The 17001-nt window shown below is 48.9% G+C and overlaps 1 protein-coding gene across 1 annotated transcript; it reads left to right on the top strand.

Annotated features, from left to right (window-relative positions):
* Nucleotides 1-296: 296 nt before the first annotated feature.
* On the top strand, nt 297-16496 carry WRAP53 (WD repeat containing antisense to TP53; the record flags this gene model as incomplete). Its single annotated transcript, XM_080922794.1, has 10 exons — nt 297-857; nt 982-1080; nt 1724-1835; nt 14371-14459; nt 14650-14740; nt 14845-14977; nt 15428-15636; nt 15789-15892; nt 16026-16154; nt 16256-16496. The coding sequence occupies exons 1-10, from the start codon at nt 475-477 to the stop codon at nt 16494-16496; spliced, it is 1590 nt and encodes a 529-aa protein (XP_080778920.1). The 5' UTR covers nt 297-474.
* Nucleotides 16497-17001: the final 505 nt, after the last annotated feature.

The raw sequence follows: 17001 nt of genomic DNA, 5'->3' as shown, positions 1-17001 counted from the left end.
GATAGCCAAGGGGGGCAAGAACTGTAGAAATGAAGCGCTCTCTGCAGGCCAGGGAGGATATGTACTTTAAGAATTAGCCCCCCAGGGAACGATAGGGGGAGCTCGTGTGGTTTTCACCAAGGCCAGTTCAGACTACAACTCCCAGAAACCTCTGGGAAGGGTTCATTCCTTCCCGCCTTACGGCTTAGAATCGGATGGAGATTCGGAGGGCCTATCGGAAGGTTGCCCGACTCCCGCGAGAGCCAGGAGCACTGCCGGCGCCTAGCGACCCTTGGCGCTTCGCTTTGGACATTCGCTTCCCGGTGCTTGCTTTTGGTTCTGGGGTTCGGCTTACTCTTTCCGGAAGAGCAAAGCAGACTCAGGGATCCCTGCGCCCGGATCCCTGGGAACCGTAATGCAGTCTAGTCTCGGCAGCTGCTAGCTGGCTCAACGACGCTTGCCCGGCCCCTGCCCTACGCGGGCTAACTCTACAGAATGAAGACGTCGGAGGAGCGACTCCTAGCTCCGGATAACCTCCCTTCTGACCTGGTCCCAGCCCTAGTGCCCCAAGGTTCCCCCGCAGACCAAAATACAGACTCTGAATCGGTGCCTCCGCCATGCGGTGGAGATGACCCACCCCAGGTCACCACAGATGCCCTGCCTGGCTCGGTTGCGTCCCAGGATCTTCAACAAAGGGACTCAGCTCCTCTGGAGGTAGAGTTTAAGACTTCCAGTGAGTTGAGTCCTCTAATCGAGGAGCAAGAAGTTCCTGAAAATGCGAGCCTTCCTGTAGAAGAAATGGATTTGCCCGAGCTGGAGTCAGGAGTGGCCACGGAAGGTGTGTCTGAGGAACCCGCTGCAGTGGATGAGGGGGACACGTAAGTGACTCTGGACTCTGAGGAGCCTGGACCTGTGAAAACGACAGCCACCAGTCCTCCGTCCCATTCCACTTCCAGTTTGCTCTGACGACCCACGTTTGTTGTTTCTCCATCTCCTTTCCAGCTGTTGGAACTACAGCTTCTCGCAGGTACCCCGATACCTCAGTGGTTCCTGGTCCGAGTTCAGCACCCGCTCTGAGAACTTCTTGAAAGGTTGTAAGTGGTAAGTACGACGGGCAAGGAGGTGGCCACCTTCAGGAGTTTCATCTTAAAACTCACCCATACTTGGCCCCTCGTGGTAGGACGACAGTCCTGTAATCTCAACACTTGGGAAATTGAGGCCTGGTTTGTGCACAGTGTGAGACCCTGTCTTGAAAACAGTGACAAAGTCGGGCGAATGCCTTTGGTCTCAGCATTCTGGAGGAAGAAGCAGGCAGATCTCTGAGTTTGAAGCTAGCTTGGTCTATGGGTCCAGTTCCAGGATAGCCAGGGCTACTCAGAGAAACTGTCTGGAGGGAAAACAAGATAAAACAAACCCCTAGGTTTCTAGAGGTTAAGGAACAGTAGAGTACTGGTGAGGTTAACCCCTGACTGCCGTTTATAGTATTGTGGATTTACCCCGGGGTGTCCAGCAGCCTAGCCCTCTCTTTTGCTTTATTTTAAGATAGGGTCCTGTCAGGTTGCCCAGACTGGCCTGGAACTTGGTCCTCCGCCTCAGCCTCTCCATTAGTTGGGGTCACAGATGTGTACCACTACTCTCTGCACCAGCTTGTTTCCCTTTGAGTCTTCTCAAGGACTCAAAGGCTAGCGCTGCAGCTGAAAAATCACACCTCTGTCGGGTTTTCTAATTTTTCCTGTATTTTCAGGGCCCCTGACGGTTCCTGTATCTTGACCAATAGTGCTGATAATGTCCTACGGATTTACAACCTGCCCCCAGAACTGTACATCGAAGGAGAGCAGGTGGATTATGCCGAAATGGTAAGGGTCGGGGGTGACACTGCACCTTCGCCAGCCGCTGCACGTTAGAGCCCTTCCTACAAATGAAGACGGCATGTGTCCACAGGTCACCTGTTCCGTAGACAGGATTTTTCTTCACCACGGATTATCAAACACATCATTTTCTGCCTTGAATTTTGAAGGCTTTTTAGAGACTAGTCAGGAACCCGTGTTCTGAGGCAGTGTGTGTTTCTAGGTGTTTATTGGTTGATTTCCAGTTGGTGCTGGGATGTAGCTCAGTTAGCACAGGGTTTGCCTACGCGTTTGAGCCCCCGACACTGCATAAACTGGGTGTGCTGGCTTACTGGTAATTACAGCTCCCCAGAGGTGGAGAAGAGGGGTAACAAGGTCATCACAGCAGGCTCTTGACTCTGTGTTTGGGCTGGGCTTATGTAGAGGTAAACCATGGTGGAAGAGCTGGTTGTGTTTTTGTTTATTTGGAGTTTTTTTTGGGGGGGGGGTGTGAAAATGCACACCAATAAATAAGATCTTTGCACATTAAAACAAATGCTTTAAAAGTCCCTGGCCTGCGAGCTGCAGCTCACCCGAACAGTGTTTCATTTTTAAGTATGAGGGTGGGTGTGTGCTTCAGAGCTGAGGGGGGTCTCTGCAGGCGCCAGGCAAAAAAAAAAAAAAAAACACCCTGGGTGAGAAGGAAAACTTGGTTCAGATTGGCTTCCATCAACGTGGATTAGGATGCTAGGGAGTCTGATCTCAGGCAGTTTATTCCCAGTAGTAAACGCAGTATAATTTGTTTCCTGGTGTAATGCAATCTCCTGTGCACAGGAAGCATAATTACATTGAAACGTGGCATGTCATTTTGTCATTTATTCCAGGAAGATGGGTTCTAGAGACTTAGGGCCTGGACTAGCTTTAGGGCCTAAGGAAGGCTCTAGCATTATCTTGGTCCTACAGATGATGTAGAGGTCATTTGGGTTATTAGCCACTTCTAGTCCTTGTTGTGGGATCTTGGGAAAGCCTCTGGCCATACAGGTGGCTATGAAGGTCATGTAGACTATTAGGTATCTTAGGTTCTGGTTGTGGGAGCTTGGGGAGCCCCTGGTATAAGGATCATTTAGATTGCTAGCCACCTATGGTCCTGGTTGAAGGAACTTGATCCGGCCTGGCCTATTAGATCACAAGGACTATTAGTCACTTTGATTCCTAGCTTTCTGGATGGAAGAATAGGGGTTTGACCTGGAGGCACAAGGACCTTTGTGTTCCCAGTAGAGAGTCAAGATGGAGTTTATAGGTAGTTTGAAACCATCTGACATGGGTGCTGGGAACCAAACTTGGGGCCTCTGCTAGTTAAATGCTCTTAGCCTCTGAGCCATCTTTCCAGCCACCTCTTTTTGAGACAGTTCTCATGCTGGCTTTTAACACATTATGTAGCTGAGGCTAACCTTGAACTCCTGGCTTTCCTCCCTCCTTTTAAGTTCTGGAAACTTCAGGCATCATTTGTCAAGCCCAGGTAAAAAGTTTTTTGTTTTTTTTTTTTAAATTTTAAAGTTGTTTTAATGTATGTGAGTCTGAATGTACATTTTGTACACCACATGCACACAGGGCCTATGGAAACCAGAAGATAGGTCAGATCCCCTGGGGCTAGAGTTCCAGACCATTGTTGGCTGTTATGTGGGTGCTGGGAATCGAACCCCGGGGTCGTCTAGAGGGGCAGCCGGTGCTCTTAACTGGTGAGTCATCTCTCTAGCACTTGTACTCCCCTACCCTCTGAGGTAAGATCTTAGGTAGAAAAGTCTGGCCTCAAACTCAAAGCAGCTATAGAGCCAAGGATGGTTTTGAATTCCCGATCAGCTGGCTTCACCCATAAGTGCTGAGGTTGCCTGCCTAGTGCACATAGGCCCTGGGTTAACTCTAGCTCTGTAAGGAAAATTGCACTCTTGTAGCGGGATTGTAGAAACAAATGGGCCCGTGCTCCTCCACTGCACCCCCTTGTGGAGCCTCTACCGCCAAGCTAAATGGCTGGCTCCTTTCTCATAGGATATAGCCAGCAATCTTATTGGGGAACCCAAACTCATGACCTCATTTAATCCTGTTTTTGTTTGATTTTTGTCTGTCTGTCTGTGTTTGTTTGTTTCTGAGATAGGGCCTTACTATGTAGTCTCTGCTGGCATGAAACTATGTAGACCATGTAATGTGTATGGGTGTTTGCCTGTCTATACGTCTGTACCACGTGTGTGCCTGCAGGGGCCAGAAGAGGAGCCGCCGAGTGTGTGTGTGTGTGTGTGTGTGTGTGTGTGTGTGTGTGTGTGTGTGTGTGTATGCGTACTGGGAGTTGAACCTGGGTCCTCTAGAAGGGCAGCTCTTAGTCATAGAGCCATCTCTAGCTGCTTTTTTGCATTTTTTGAGACAGGGTCTTCTTTGGAGCCCTGGCTGAAATTCACTATGTAGACCAGACTGGCCTCAAACTCAGATCTTATTGTGTCTGCTTCTGGACTGTCATTTCCACCCCCATCCCCCTTGAATTAAGGTCTCATCTGTAGACTGATCTTGAACTCCATAAATAGCCGAGGATGACCTTGAATTCCTGGATCACAGGCATGAGCCGAGATACTCCGATCATGAACATAGGTGGAAAAAAAACCTTTGTGTGTGCATGTGATATGTGTGTATGCATTTGTGGGAAGAGAGTGAGTGAGCCTGATGGTTAGAGCTACTGATGCCCACACGCTGGGGACACAGTGCATGCTTGACAGTTGGAGCTAGTGGCGGATGTAAACTGAGGGGAATGGCGGCATCATCAGGCCTGCATGGTGTGAATGCGTTGCTTCTTTTCAGTCACTGTTCAAGTGAGGTGGAAGTTGTTGTTGTTAGACAGGGTTTCTCCGAGTAACAGTCCTGGCTGACCCGAAACCAGGCTGGCCGGAACTCAGAGATCTACCTACCTCTGCCTCCTGAGTGCTGGGATTAGAGGCTTGTGCCACCACACCTGGCTGTTGCAGTTGTTGGTGGTGAAGGTGGTGCTGATGCTGATGGTGGTGGTGTTTCTCGCCTGGTACATGTTTGGTAGCCACTCAGCTGTGGAGCTGTGGCCCCAGTCCTCATCTTCATGTTTTTTGTTGTGGCTGTTCTTGTTTTCTACTTGTAGGGACATTGGAGTTACACACTGAGGTTAGTTAGCCACATGGTGACAAGCAGCCACATAGTGGAGAGAGGAACTTAAAGTAAAAAGGCTCAGGGAAGAAGCTCTTCACACAAGGGCTGGCAGCATCTTCAGACAGAGTAGAAGGAAGAGGAGAGTCCAGTCTTTCTGGGTCCTGAGAGGAGATGGAATCTCATGGTGGCTCACATGAACTTAGCCTTTGTTTTTGTGGTAGTGTCTTACTACATTGCCCAGGTTGGCCCCAAAGCTGGACCTGATCTCCTCTCAGTAACTGTGACTAGGCATTTGTAAGCCTAGCAGGTCCAGTAAATTTTTGTCGGACATTTTGCAAACAGGCAGTGTTTTATGTCCTGAGGAATAGTCAGGCACAAGACTGGCAAAAGTCTTATGAAGCTTGTATTTTTGTGGGGAGAAATAAGTACTAAAGAGGCAGTAAAATATATACGTGATAGGGAAATGTATATGTGATAGGGAAATGTATACGTGATAGGTGCCACAGGAAAAGTGAAGCAGGGAAGGGTATTGGAATCGTAAATCACAGATGATTTATTTTTGTGATGTGCATGGTGTTTTGCCTGCCTGTATATCTGTATCATTTCCATTATGGTGCCCTCAGATGCTTTGGAACTGGAGTTTCAGGAGTTGTCGGGAGTTATAGATGGTTGTGAGGCACCTTGGGGGTGCTGGGAATCCAAACCCCAGTCCTCTGGAAGAGCAGTGTGACATTCTTCTAGCCCTGGCACACACCCTTAATCCCAGTACTTGGAAAGCAGAGACAGGCGGATCTTTGGGAGCTGAAGGCCAGCCAAGACTACACAGTGAGACCTGGTTTCGAAAACAACAAAACAGATAAAGAGTGTGTGGAGAAGCCCTGGCTATTAAGGCGGCACTTAAGCAGGGACCTGAGGGATAGGGGTGGGTGACAGTGGAGCCCAGAAGAAGACAGTTGGGGCAGTGAACGAGCTCACGGAGGGCCGGAGAAACAGCAGGTAAGAGCACTGGCAGCTCTTCCAGGTCTGATTCCCCAGTCTCATGTGGCAGCTCAAACTGACCTTCAGTGGCTTAGTCTTCCTTTGTGAACACCAGGCACACATGTGGCGCGGGCACATCCATACAGCCAAAAAAGAAAGAAAAAAATTACCTTCTTTAAAAATAAAAAGTTCTATCTCTCAGTGAGATGACTCTAACGCATTTACCCATGTTATACACATACAGCACTAATAAGATAACAGAAGGATCTGTGGGAAGCAAGATGGAGCAGCAGGCTGGGTGGAGTGCTTGACAAAAGGGGATAAGTAGGCTGCTAGCAAGAGCTCCCGAGGTTCCATCTTCCTGCATCCTGACCTTGAAGTATGTGCTGAGGAGGGGAGTGTCAGCCCTGGCCTCTGTATCCAGAGATAATGGAAACAGTGCTGCTTTGTAAAGTGGAGGGTAATGGTGGCTTTCTCTTCCTTTGTTTGTTTGCTTTAAGACAAGGTCTCATTCTGCAGTTCAGAATGGCCCAGAGCTTACTACATATCCAAAAGGCTGACCACGAACTCCCAAATTCTGTGATTGTAGGTATAAGCCACCACACTAGAGCCGTAATCTCTTTCTCTCTTCTTCCTGTGTTGTGCATGAGGCACATAAAGCCTCGTGCAAGCTAGCTAGGCAAGCACTCTGCATTGGAGCTGTGTCCCCTGTGAGCTGTGATGGCCACGTCTGGAGTATTTATTATTGAGAGTGCACAGGCACACGTGTCACAGAGCACATGTGGCAGTCAGAAGATAAATGTGTGGAGTTGGTCAGCTCCTTCCATCTTTACGTGAATTCTGGGGATCTAATTCAGGCTGGCACATCCAGCCATTTTATTGACTAGGCCACCTTGCTCATCTGTGATAGTTAATGTTGGTCTAGAATCATCCAGAAGATAAACCTGTTGTGTCTGTCACTGGATTAGTTGGTGTAGCAGGATGCACTCTAAATGTGAGAGGCCCCTCTATGGATGTGGGTTCTGCACTAGATAAAAGTGGATGGAGTACCATCTTCCCACACCAGTGCCTCCAGCCCGAGGATAGGATCTTCTGCTGTGACTTCCCTGCAGTGGTGGGCTGCACCCTCAAACTGTGACCAAAAGTAACGCTTCTTTTTGTCACTCTGTAAGATACTCTATCACTGCAATGAGAAAAGTAACCACACCTCAGCATCCCTGTTTCTCAAAATCCAGCCCCTACAGATCAGTCTCCTACGCACTCCGCCAGAGGCAGTCTCTCCGATCTGCCCTGGTCTGGAGACATCCCAGGACCTTTTACGTTCTCCCAGAACCCAAACATCTGTAGCCTTTACCCAGTTAACTATCTAGCACCAGACTGCCTTTTCTGGAGCCAGTCAAGATGGCACTGGATTTGGAATCTCAGTATGTATGAGACAGAACAGAACCACCACAGGACTGACACCAGTATCTGATCTGGTACTCAGTGAGTCCCTTGCCAGCCAGGCTGCAGAGACTGACGGCCTCAACAACAACAAAGAGACATGGAGAGATGGCTCAGCAGCTAAGAGCATGGACTGTTCTGCAGAAGTTCTAAGCCCCGTTCCTGTACTCATTTCAGGCAGTTCATGGTTCCCTGGAAGTCCGATTCCTAGGGATTCAACATTCTTTTGGCCTCTGTAGCCCCCCCCCCCATAGGTACAGACACAGATATACTCAATGCAAAATAAGTCTTAAAAAAAAAAGCAAGAGCTGGGCGAGGTGGTGCATGCCTTTAGCCTAGCACTTGGGAGGCAGAGGCAGGAGGAATCTCTGAGTTTGAGGCCAGCCTGCTCTACAAATCAAGTTCCAGGACAGCCAGGGCTACACAGAGAAATCCTGTCTTGGGGTGGGAGAGGTAATAGTAACAAAAGACTCACATGAAAATATCCATTAGGCTCATATACTAGAGAGTCCTATCTTCTGGCTTTAGTATCACCTAGACATGTACAATAGTTCAGGTACCTCAATCTGCCCTACCTCACTCTTGCCAGTACCCCCCCAACCAGTGTATCACAACCCTTTGGGAGTCCTACGCTCCTTTCACAGCAGTCGCCTAAGACTTTGGGGAAACACAGATATTTACCTTACAGTTCATATCAGTAACAAAATTACAGATGATGAAGTAATTTTATGGTTGGGGGGGTCACCACCATATTGATGGGTGGCAGCATTAGGAAGGTTGAGAACCACTGATCTGCTCCATTCTTTCTAGGGAGCCAGTGAGAGCCTGCTAGGCCTGCAGTGCCTTAGCATGAAGAATAGGTTATCAGCCTGGGCTATGTAGTAAGTTCCAAGCCATTCTAAGCTGCAGAATGAGGCCTTGTCTCAAAATAAAGGAACAAAGGAAGAGAAAGCTCCCATTACCTACTACTTTACAAAAGACATATCTGTTGGTTCTGGAAGCTCTAAGTACTGGAGCCATTTATGTGTCTGTAACCCTATGGTACGTGATTTCAATTCCTGCTTTATTTCCTTTCAACAGTTAGATGCTAAGTGTTTTTTACGGTGGTCCAGGTTTCATAGTTCCTGTGTTTAATGGTGTGTGTTGAGTGCTTTTGGTAGGCTTTGTTTAAAAAGCAAACCTCTTCTCTTTTGGAGTTTCGAATTCCTAAGATTTTAATACTATTCTTCAGATAGCCAGCTGGGTGTGGTAGCCAACACCTGGGTAGTCCTAACATTCAGGAAACTGAGGCAGGGCGGTTGAGAGGTCAAAGTGACCTGGCCTGCACAGCAACTGTTTCTAAATAGATTGTTCATCGGGAATCCCCAAGCGTTACAGTGGGTCTTTCCCCTTTCTCTTCCTGTCAGGAAAGCCCCTTTCACTTTTCTTCTCCTCCCCCATCCTCTCTGTTTTCTGTGGGGTTTTGTTTAGTTCTGGTTTTTGGACAAGAGTCTTACTTTGTAACATGGGCTGGCATGGAACTCAGAGGTGGGCCTGCATCTGCCTTCCTAGTGTTAGGATTAAAGACATGGTCTATGACACCCAGTAAAAATAGCGGAGTCAGGAATACCTTAGCTGGGCTGGAGAGATGGCTCAGGGGTTAAGAGCTCCGACTGCTCCTCCAGAGGTCCTGAGTTCAATTTCCACATGGTGGCTCACAACCATCTGTAATGGGGTCTGGTGTGTCTGAAGACAGTGACAGTGTGTTCATATACATTAAATAAATAAATCTTTTTTAAAAAAGAAATACTTTAGCTCCAACAGTGTTTGTGCATGTGGACATGTGTCAGTATAAGTATTTCTTTGTATGTTAATGGTTTGTGATAGAGAACTCATTTTTCAAATTTTTCATGTGCCTTCTATTTTTCTTGCTGTTAGCAACCTATGTGTGAACTTGTTCTTTTGCAACCTCACTGCCTAAGTATTCTCCCTGGCTTCTTCCCTCATCCCAGTTTTGGGATTCAAACAAGCTCTTGGCTTTATCCATGTTTGCTAAGGCAGAGCTATATCCTCACCAAGTTCCTGTTTTTTAGGCTGGGTCTTAATATCCCAAACTGACCTCGAAGTTAGATCTTTCTGCCTCAGCCTTCCAAGTGTGGGATTATAGGCATGTGCCCTTAGGTCTAGCTGAGTGGTCTCACTTTCTGTGTCTGAGAGTTCAGTGTTTGAAAACAGATGAAATCGATGTAAGTAGGGCTGCAGCTCGTGGGTAGCATGTGTGCCTAGTGAATGAAGACGTCTTGGATATCGTTGGCCCTCCGTCGGTGCTTTCGCTCTTACGTGCCTGCAGATAAAAGTGGATTCTGTACTGAATGTGTTTGGAACTTGTCCTCTCCCCTTCTCTGAAGCATTCAGCACAGTGCCTTTCCGTGTGGCATTTACACTGTTGTAGTAATTAAGTAACCTAGAGATTGAAGCATGTGAGAGGTATGTGTAAGTTCTATGTAGACGCTACAGCATCTCACATAACCTTTGAGACTGTCCTGGAATCAGTGCCTCTTGGGTACTTACCGAGAAAAGATTGGATTTCCATATACCTGTGTGAACTAGGTCCTCCTTCCTAAGTAGCTTCCCCTCTTACCTTCTCTGTCTTTTCACAGAGTTTCCTAGAACTCTTATCTCCCCAGCCCGTTTTCTGATTTGTCATACTTGCTGCCTCTCTGGCCCTCTATGCATCTTTGACACCCCTTTTCGTATTGGTGATAAAGCGGTCCTCATCCTCCCAGTGCAAGAAAATCTTTTACAATTTCCTATTTCTTTTTTTTTTTTTAATAGATAAGTACATTGTAGCTGTCTTCAGACACACCAGAAGAGGGCATCATTACAGATGGTTGTGAGCCACCATGTGGTTGCTGGGATCTGAACTCAGGACCTCTGGAAGAACAGTTAGTGCTTTTAACCACTGAGCCGTCTCTCCAGCCCACGATTTCCTATTTCTGAGGATGTTGGCTGCTCACGGCTTTCTGTGTCCTCATCATTGTTGTGGCCTCAGTTAAGTCAGAAGCCAGAGTCTCATCCTGTAATCTCCTTCCCTGCTCTCCCGCATCATTAAACAGCAATCTCATTAAGCCTGTCTAATCTCGCTGATCACCCACCTCACTCTGTCACCTTGGACTTCAGTTCAGGATCCAGTTAATTTGGGTCTTATGTTGCCTGTCTCCATGTGCTCATGAAATCATTGCTTACCCACTGGAGAGGAAGCTCAGTGGTTAGGAGCACTTGTCATCTTGCAGAGGACCCAGGCCATGTTACATTCCCGGTACCAAAACGGTGGGTCACAACAATCTGCAACTCTAGTTCCAGGGGATTTGACATCCTTTTCTGACCTCTGAGAGCACTAGGCACACGTGTGGTACATTTCCATACTTGCAGGCAAAGTGCTCATAAATATAAAAGGAAGACAAACAAGTAAGCCTGTGATCTTGCCCTAGATGAGGAACACTGCTGACAGAGCAGGCAGGACGTCCAAACTCAGAAATGCACCGAGGAACACAACGGACTCGGGAGCACAGAGCAGGTGTGTGAAGGTGCAGACAGCTTTGCAGAGGAAGCACCTAGGCTCTGGAGGAATCTGCATTCCATCAGGAGGAGTTATGGGGGAGGGGGAAGAGTAACATTACTAACAAACTGTTCTTTCGAGGCCCATGGCTGAGCATAAATGGAATTGCTATCTCATGGGGCCTCAGAATCAAAGTGAATATTGTGATTTTTTGTTTGTTTGTTTGTTTGTTCGTTTGCTTGCTTTTCAAGTCAGGGTTTCTCTGTGTAACATAACCCTGGCTGTCCTGGGACTCACTTTATGGCTGGCCTCGAACTCACAGAGTTACCTTTGGCCTCCTGAGTGTTGGGATTAAGGGTGTAGGCCACTGCTGCCTGACAGATACTGTGATTATCAATAGAGATCAATAGTCGAGATGAGTTTTATCAAGCCAGTTACAGGTAGGAACATATAATGGAAGTCTTCATAAGGATAAAAGGTGCACATGGAGTCTCGTACTTGAGCAGGAGAATGTTACTATATAGAACCTGCAAAGGTCTCAGGTCCAGTGTGGAGTTTATGGGTGGGTTTGAACAGAGGGTGGAGGGAAGTCTGGAGGGCATTGGGATGCTGCAGAAAAGCTGGCTAGAAGGCCAAGGCTTGTGATGAAGAAGATGATGAGGGATGGAGGGAGGAGACAGAACCAGGAGGGAAAATTGGCAAATTGATTGGTGTTGGGCTAGATCAGGTGTGGAAATAGTGCTTTTCTGTGGCTGGGATTAGAAAGAAACAAGTGATACTGTTTTACTTACGGGCTGGTCCCAAGCTCATGGTTAGCCACCGTTCTTAATATAGTCCAGGCTCACCAGCCCAGGGATGGCATACCTACAGTAGACTGGACCCTCCCACATCAACCAGAAAGTGTCCAGAGAACACACCTACAGGGCAGTGTGGTCTGTAATTCCTCAGCTGAAGGTCCCTTACTCTCCATGCTTCTAGGTTCCTGTCAGTTTGGCAGCTGAAGCAGGTGTCATGGGTACACACTAGACTTCCAAGTCAGTATGGGGGCCAGAGCACGGGTGCTGGCTCTGTTAAGGATCAACAGGATCTGAGACGCCTGTGGGACTCCTAAGTGGAGCTGTCCCTCAGGTAAGCAGCTGTCTGGGTCCAGGCTGACCTCACTATGCTGCAGTTCTCTGAACTAGTGTCTTTTATCTTAGTTTCCCAAGTTCTGGATTCACAGCATGTGCCACCATATGTGGCTTAATTTTCTCTCTATTTCTTAGGGACATTGTTCTATAATTTTTAAAATCTACTTTCTACTAAGTTCTCTTCTTAGTAGACAGTTTATAGAAAGGCCTTACGCCAAGCTCTTTATTGACTTCACACAATCGTGACTTCCTTTTCTATGCCGTCATCCTGAGTGCCCGTCACACTTCAGCTGCCAACCCGACAGGAGCCTAGGGTCACCCAAGAATGACTGTGAGACCGGATATGAAGCAAAAGTAAAACACAGAGCAGATTATCTTACGTTCACTTTACAGTGTGAACAGCAGTACCAAGTTATGCCATAACAAAACACCATTCCACCGCGAGCCAGCCGGACAGCCAGGCACGGCCGTGGCTGCTTGCAGTCCTACCACTGAAGGCTGAGGCAAGAGGAGCAGCAGCCTCTGGCTTTGTGAGATGTCAGTTTTTCCCAGAGCACTCAGCCCTGTTTACTCTCAGCAGCAGCATTTAAAAGTGCCTGGTGTTCCTTTTCTTCCTGACTTTGCCTGCATTTCATTTTGTTTTTGTAGTGAGGAGGATCAAAGCCAGGGCTCTGAGCCACATTCCAGCACGTTGTCAAACTTAAAATTGTTTTTTTTTTTTTTTTTTCTTGTTGTTTTATTAGAGCGTATGATATGTAGGTGTGCGGGTGTGCTGTGGCCGACTTGCATTCCCTCCTTCCATCTTCCTGTGAGATCAAACTCAGGGTGCCAGGTGGTTTGCACAAGCACCTTCACCCATTGTTTTTGTTTTGTTTGGAGACAGAGTTTCAAGTAGCCCTGCCTGGCTTTAAACTTGTCAGGTATCTAAGATTAACTCTGAACTCATCCTCCTCCTGCCTCTCTACCTCTGGAGATTACTAAGTACTAAGATCAGTAGATTACAGGCATGAGCCATTATGCCTGGTTTTCTGTGGTACTGGAGATCGAGGTTCCATGGATGTCAGTCAGGCAAGCTCCCTACCAACCCAGCTACAGCCCCTTGTCTTTCAGTTTTTGAGGCAGTGTCTTCCTATGTAGCTTAGGTTGGTCCTTAAGATTTATTATTTTTGCCAGGCAGTAGTGGTGCATACCTTTAATCCCAGCACCCAGAGGCAGAGGCAGGCAGACCTTTGGGAGTTGGAGGGTAGCCAGGACTACACAGAGAAACCTTGTCTTGATCAAAACTAAGATCAAAGGAACACATTTTTGGCTGGCCCTGATCCTCAGCAAGTGCCTTTATTTATCAAGCCATCTTTCAATCCTAGCCTGGTATTCTTTAGGTATTACAGGTTGGCCTTGAACTCACAGCAGTTCCTACTGTCTCAGGTTCAAGTAGATGCTGGGGCCACAGACAGGAGACAACTGGATAGAAAGGTCATAGGTGTTTGCTTGTCTGTGGCATTAAAAAGATTGACCCACAGGCCTCACGCCGGCCAGGCAGGCGTTCTCCCACTGAGGTTGTCCACAGCCCTCATTTTGCTTTCTAAGTGTTCGTATGTTGGCTGAGAACGTGGCCTGCTCAGTAGAGTGCCTGTCTCACAAACGTAAAGTCCTGGGTTCCTTCCCCAGCAGGGCAGAAGCAGGCTGTGACCCTGCCCTCTGGAGGTGGGGGCAGGAGGAGCAGAAGTTCAGGGCCATGAAACCCTGTCGGGACAAATATCTGAGGTGGTACTACATGTAAAGCTGTGACCCACACACTGGAAGGAAAGAACTATTCTCTTCAAGTTGTCCTCTGGCTTCCACGTGGGCACAGTGCTATGTGTGAGCACACACACAGTTTATAAGGAGCCTTCGCAGTTTTGTGCTTTTATTTTATTTTTGCATTGGTGGGGATCAGACTCGGGGCCTTGCAAGTGGCAGGTAATTAACTTTGTTGCTGAGGTAAATCCCTAGGGCCTGATAATCTTTTTAAGGGATAAAATGCCATAGACCCTGATTGGTTCTTTGCCTTTAGATTAGGGTATTATTTGTATCCTCTATAAGTGTTTTTAAAAATTTTGAATCTGCTGCACTTTGGTGGCCCAAGTCTAACAGTAGCGCCTGAGTTGAATGCTAGAAGAGTAAGTGTTCTGTTCTTTGTGCCCTGTCTGCTTTCTTCTGCCTGGTTAGTTTCCCGCTGTGTCATAGCTCCCCCCCCCCCCCGGGGGGGGGAGTGTACAAGGTTTTGTCCGCTTTCCCCTGCCAGTGATGCCAGCATTTCCACATCTCTGTCCAGGTTCCTGTCCTTCGAATGGTGGAGGGTGACACCATCTACGATTACTGCTGGTATTCTCTGATGTCCTCCTCCCAGCCAGAGACCTCCTAGTAAGTGGTAATGTCCCTCACTGTGCATGTCACCCAGCCCACACCCAGTTTCAAGAAGGGCTACTGGGAGGGACGAAGGGAGGGAGGGAGAAGGTGCTAAGTGTGTCCTTCCGACAGAAGTTAAGAGGGCTGGACACCTGGCTTCCTTTTGACAGTCAGAGCCAGGTCTGAGTGTCCATGTTTCTCTCAGTGTGGCCAGCAGCAGCCGGGAGAACCCAATTCACATCTGGGATGCGTTCACTGGAGAGCTCCGGGCTTCCTTCCGCGCTTACAACCACCTGGTACTGACTCCCCTGTCGGGGCGCTGTGCTCACTGGCCCAGCCCTCCTTCTTGGAAGAGAACCGAAGCTTTGCAGGCCTGTTTCCAGCCCTCTCTTGCCCCTAGGATGAGTTGACAGCAGCCCACTCACTCTGTTTCTCCCCGGATGGTTCCCAACTCTTCTGTGGCTTCAACCGGACTGTGCGTGTCTTTTCCACAACCAGGCCTGGCAGAGACTGTGAGGTGCGAGCCACATTTGGTAAGCCTCCAAGGTGGGGGAGATGACAGAGAGTAGCTCCTGGGAAGGGTGAGCGAGCAGGGGTGCTGGTGGGGTTTCTCACTGTTAGCTGTACAAGCCTGGGGGCAGGGGCCAGCTCCAGAAGAAACAGCAGCCTCCAAGCATGGAGGCCGCTCTCCCCACTCTTGTGTTAGACAAGCATTGTACCAGCCACTGCCACTGAACTTCAGAAGTTTGAAGGTGAAGGGGAGTCCCGTTTCCTGTAGGCCTTTAGCTCTTTATCCCTTCCAGGGAAAAGCGAGATGTGGGTGGGAAGGACGCTAGGTTCTTTAGGGAACCATCAGAGATCTTGAGATTGCTTGTGACAGACATGTGGAGGAATGAGTCCCAGCACACGAGTCAGTCCTGGGCAGATGGTGGTCCTTAGCTAGTTAATGTCCTGTGCTAACTGCTCACTTGTTTCCTCCCCAGCCAAAAAACAGGGCCAGAGTGGAATCATCTCCTGTATAGCCTTTAGTCCGGCTCAGCCCCTTTATGCCTGTGGATCCTACGGCCGCACCCTAGGCCTGTATGCCTGGGATGATGGTTCGCTTCTTGCCTTGCTGGGAGGCCACCAAGGGGGTGTCACCCACCTTTGCTTTCACCCTGATGGAAACCTCTTCTTCTCAGGAGCCCGAAAGGTATTATTGGTCAGAGCCCAAAGCATGTGGGTGGTCAAGAGTGGGGATGTTATCTGTAACGTGTTGAAACATGCCAAGTTTGAGGGACTCTATGAGGCTGAGGTGGAGTCAGACAGAGGAGGCTGACTCCAGATCCCTGTTCTTGTCTTCAGGATGCCGAACTTCTGTGCTGGGATCTCCGGCAGCCGGGCCACCTCCTGTGGTCTCTGAGTCGGGAAGTGGCCACCAATCAGCGCGTCTACTTTGATCTGGACCCGTAAGTGGTTGTGGCCCCTTTCCATGCTCAAGTAAGGCTGTCAGAGTCTTGCTGTCGGGCCTCAGCCCCTGCATATGAGCAGCTTCTACCTCAAGGGTGAGGCCAGCTGCCACAAGTCTCCCTTCTTTCCCAGGAGTGGGCAGTTCCTTGTGAGCGGTAACACCAGTGGGATTGTTTCTGTGTGGGACATCAGTGACAGCAGCAGGCAGCCGGAACCTGTGATGACGTTTTTGCCCCAGAAAGACTGCACCAATGGAGTCAGGTCCTCAGCTCTCTGAAGGAGCTGGGTTAGGCTTTGGGAGGAAGGTGGGTTTCTTGGGGATTATCTTGACGTAGGTGCTGACAGACTGCTCTCTTCTCCAGCCTTCACCCTACCTTGCCTCTACTGGCCACTGCTTCTGGCCAGCGCATGTTCCCAGAGCCCACCAATAGTGGGGATGAAGGTGAACCGGAGCTGGATCTTCCTCTGCTCTCCATGCGCCACGCCCATCCTGAATGTCAGCTGCAGCTCTGGTGGTGTGGAGGGGGACCTGACCCCAGGAGCCCTGATGAGGACCAGGATGAGAAGGCACAAGGAGGAACAGAGGCTGTGGGAATGAGTTAATATAAAAGACTTTGTATCACACTGGAGTCATTGTGTTTGTTCGGGGTGGCACGTGACTGGTGGGAGTTTGGTAAGGACTGTAGTAGGTTCCTTTGTCCAGCATCTGTGGGGTCTGGCATATTGTTCCCAAAACCAGGGGCTGAGAGGTGGGACCACGCAGGAGCCAATGAGGTGCTGAGCATGGTGTGAAGTCAAGCAGGTGGGGGTGGGGTCTCAAGCCATTGACTGTGTGGTTGCTAGGCAACTTGGTAAACTGAGGAGCAAACCTGTTTGAAATCTCACTACTGAGGTGGCTGTATCAGGGGTCGGTGAACTGACTTGAGCCAGGGTGGCAGGAGCTCGGTGTCAGACTGTTGAGTGTGACCGTGAGACTAAGCAGACAGTGACAGACATGTTAGTGCTGATGGCTGCACACCACACTGTTTACCATCATCCAGCTGCAGAAGAGGGGTGCAAGACACGGCGTCCCACCGCACCCCAGTAGGCAGAGGCAAGGACACACAGG

Source organism: Micromys minutus (assembly GCF_963924665.1).
Source record: "Micromys minutus genome assembly, chromosome: 10".
NCBI lineage: Eukaryota > Metazoa > Chordata > Mammalia > Rodentia > Muridae > Micromys > Micromys minutus.
Note: the sequence above shows the minus strand (reverse complement) of the source record. Positions and strands in the feature narration are given on the sequence as shown.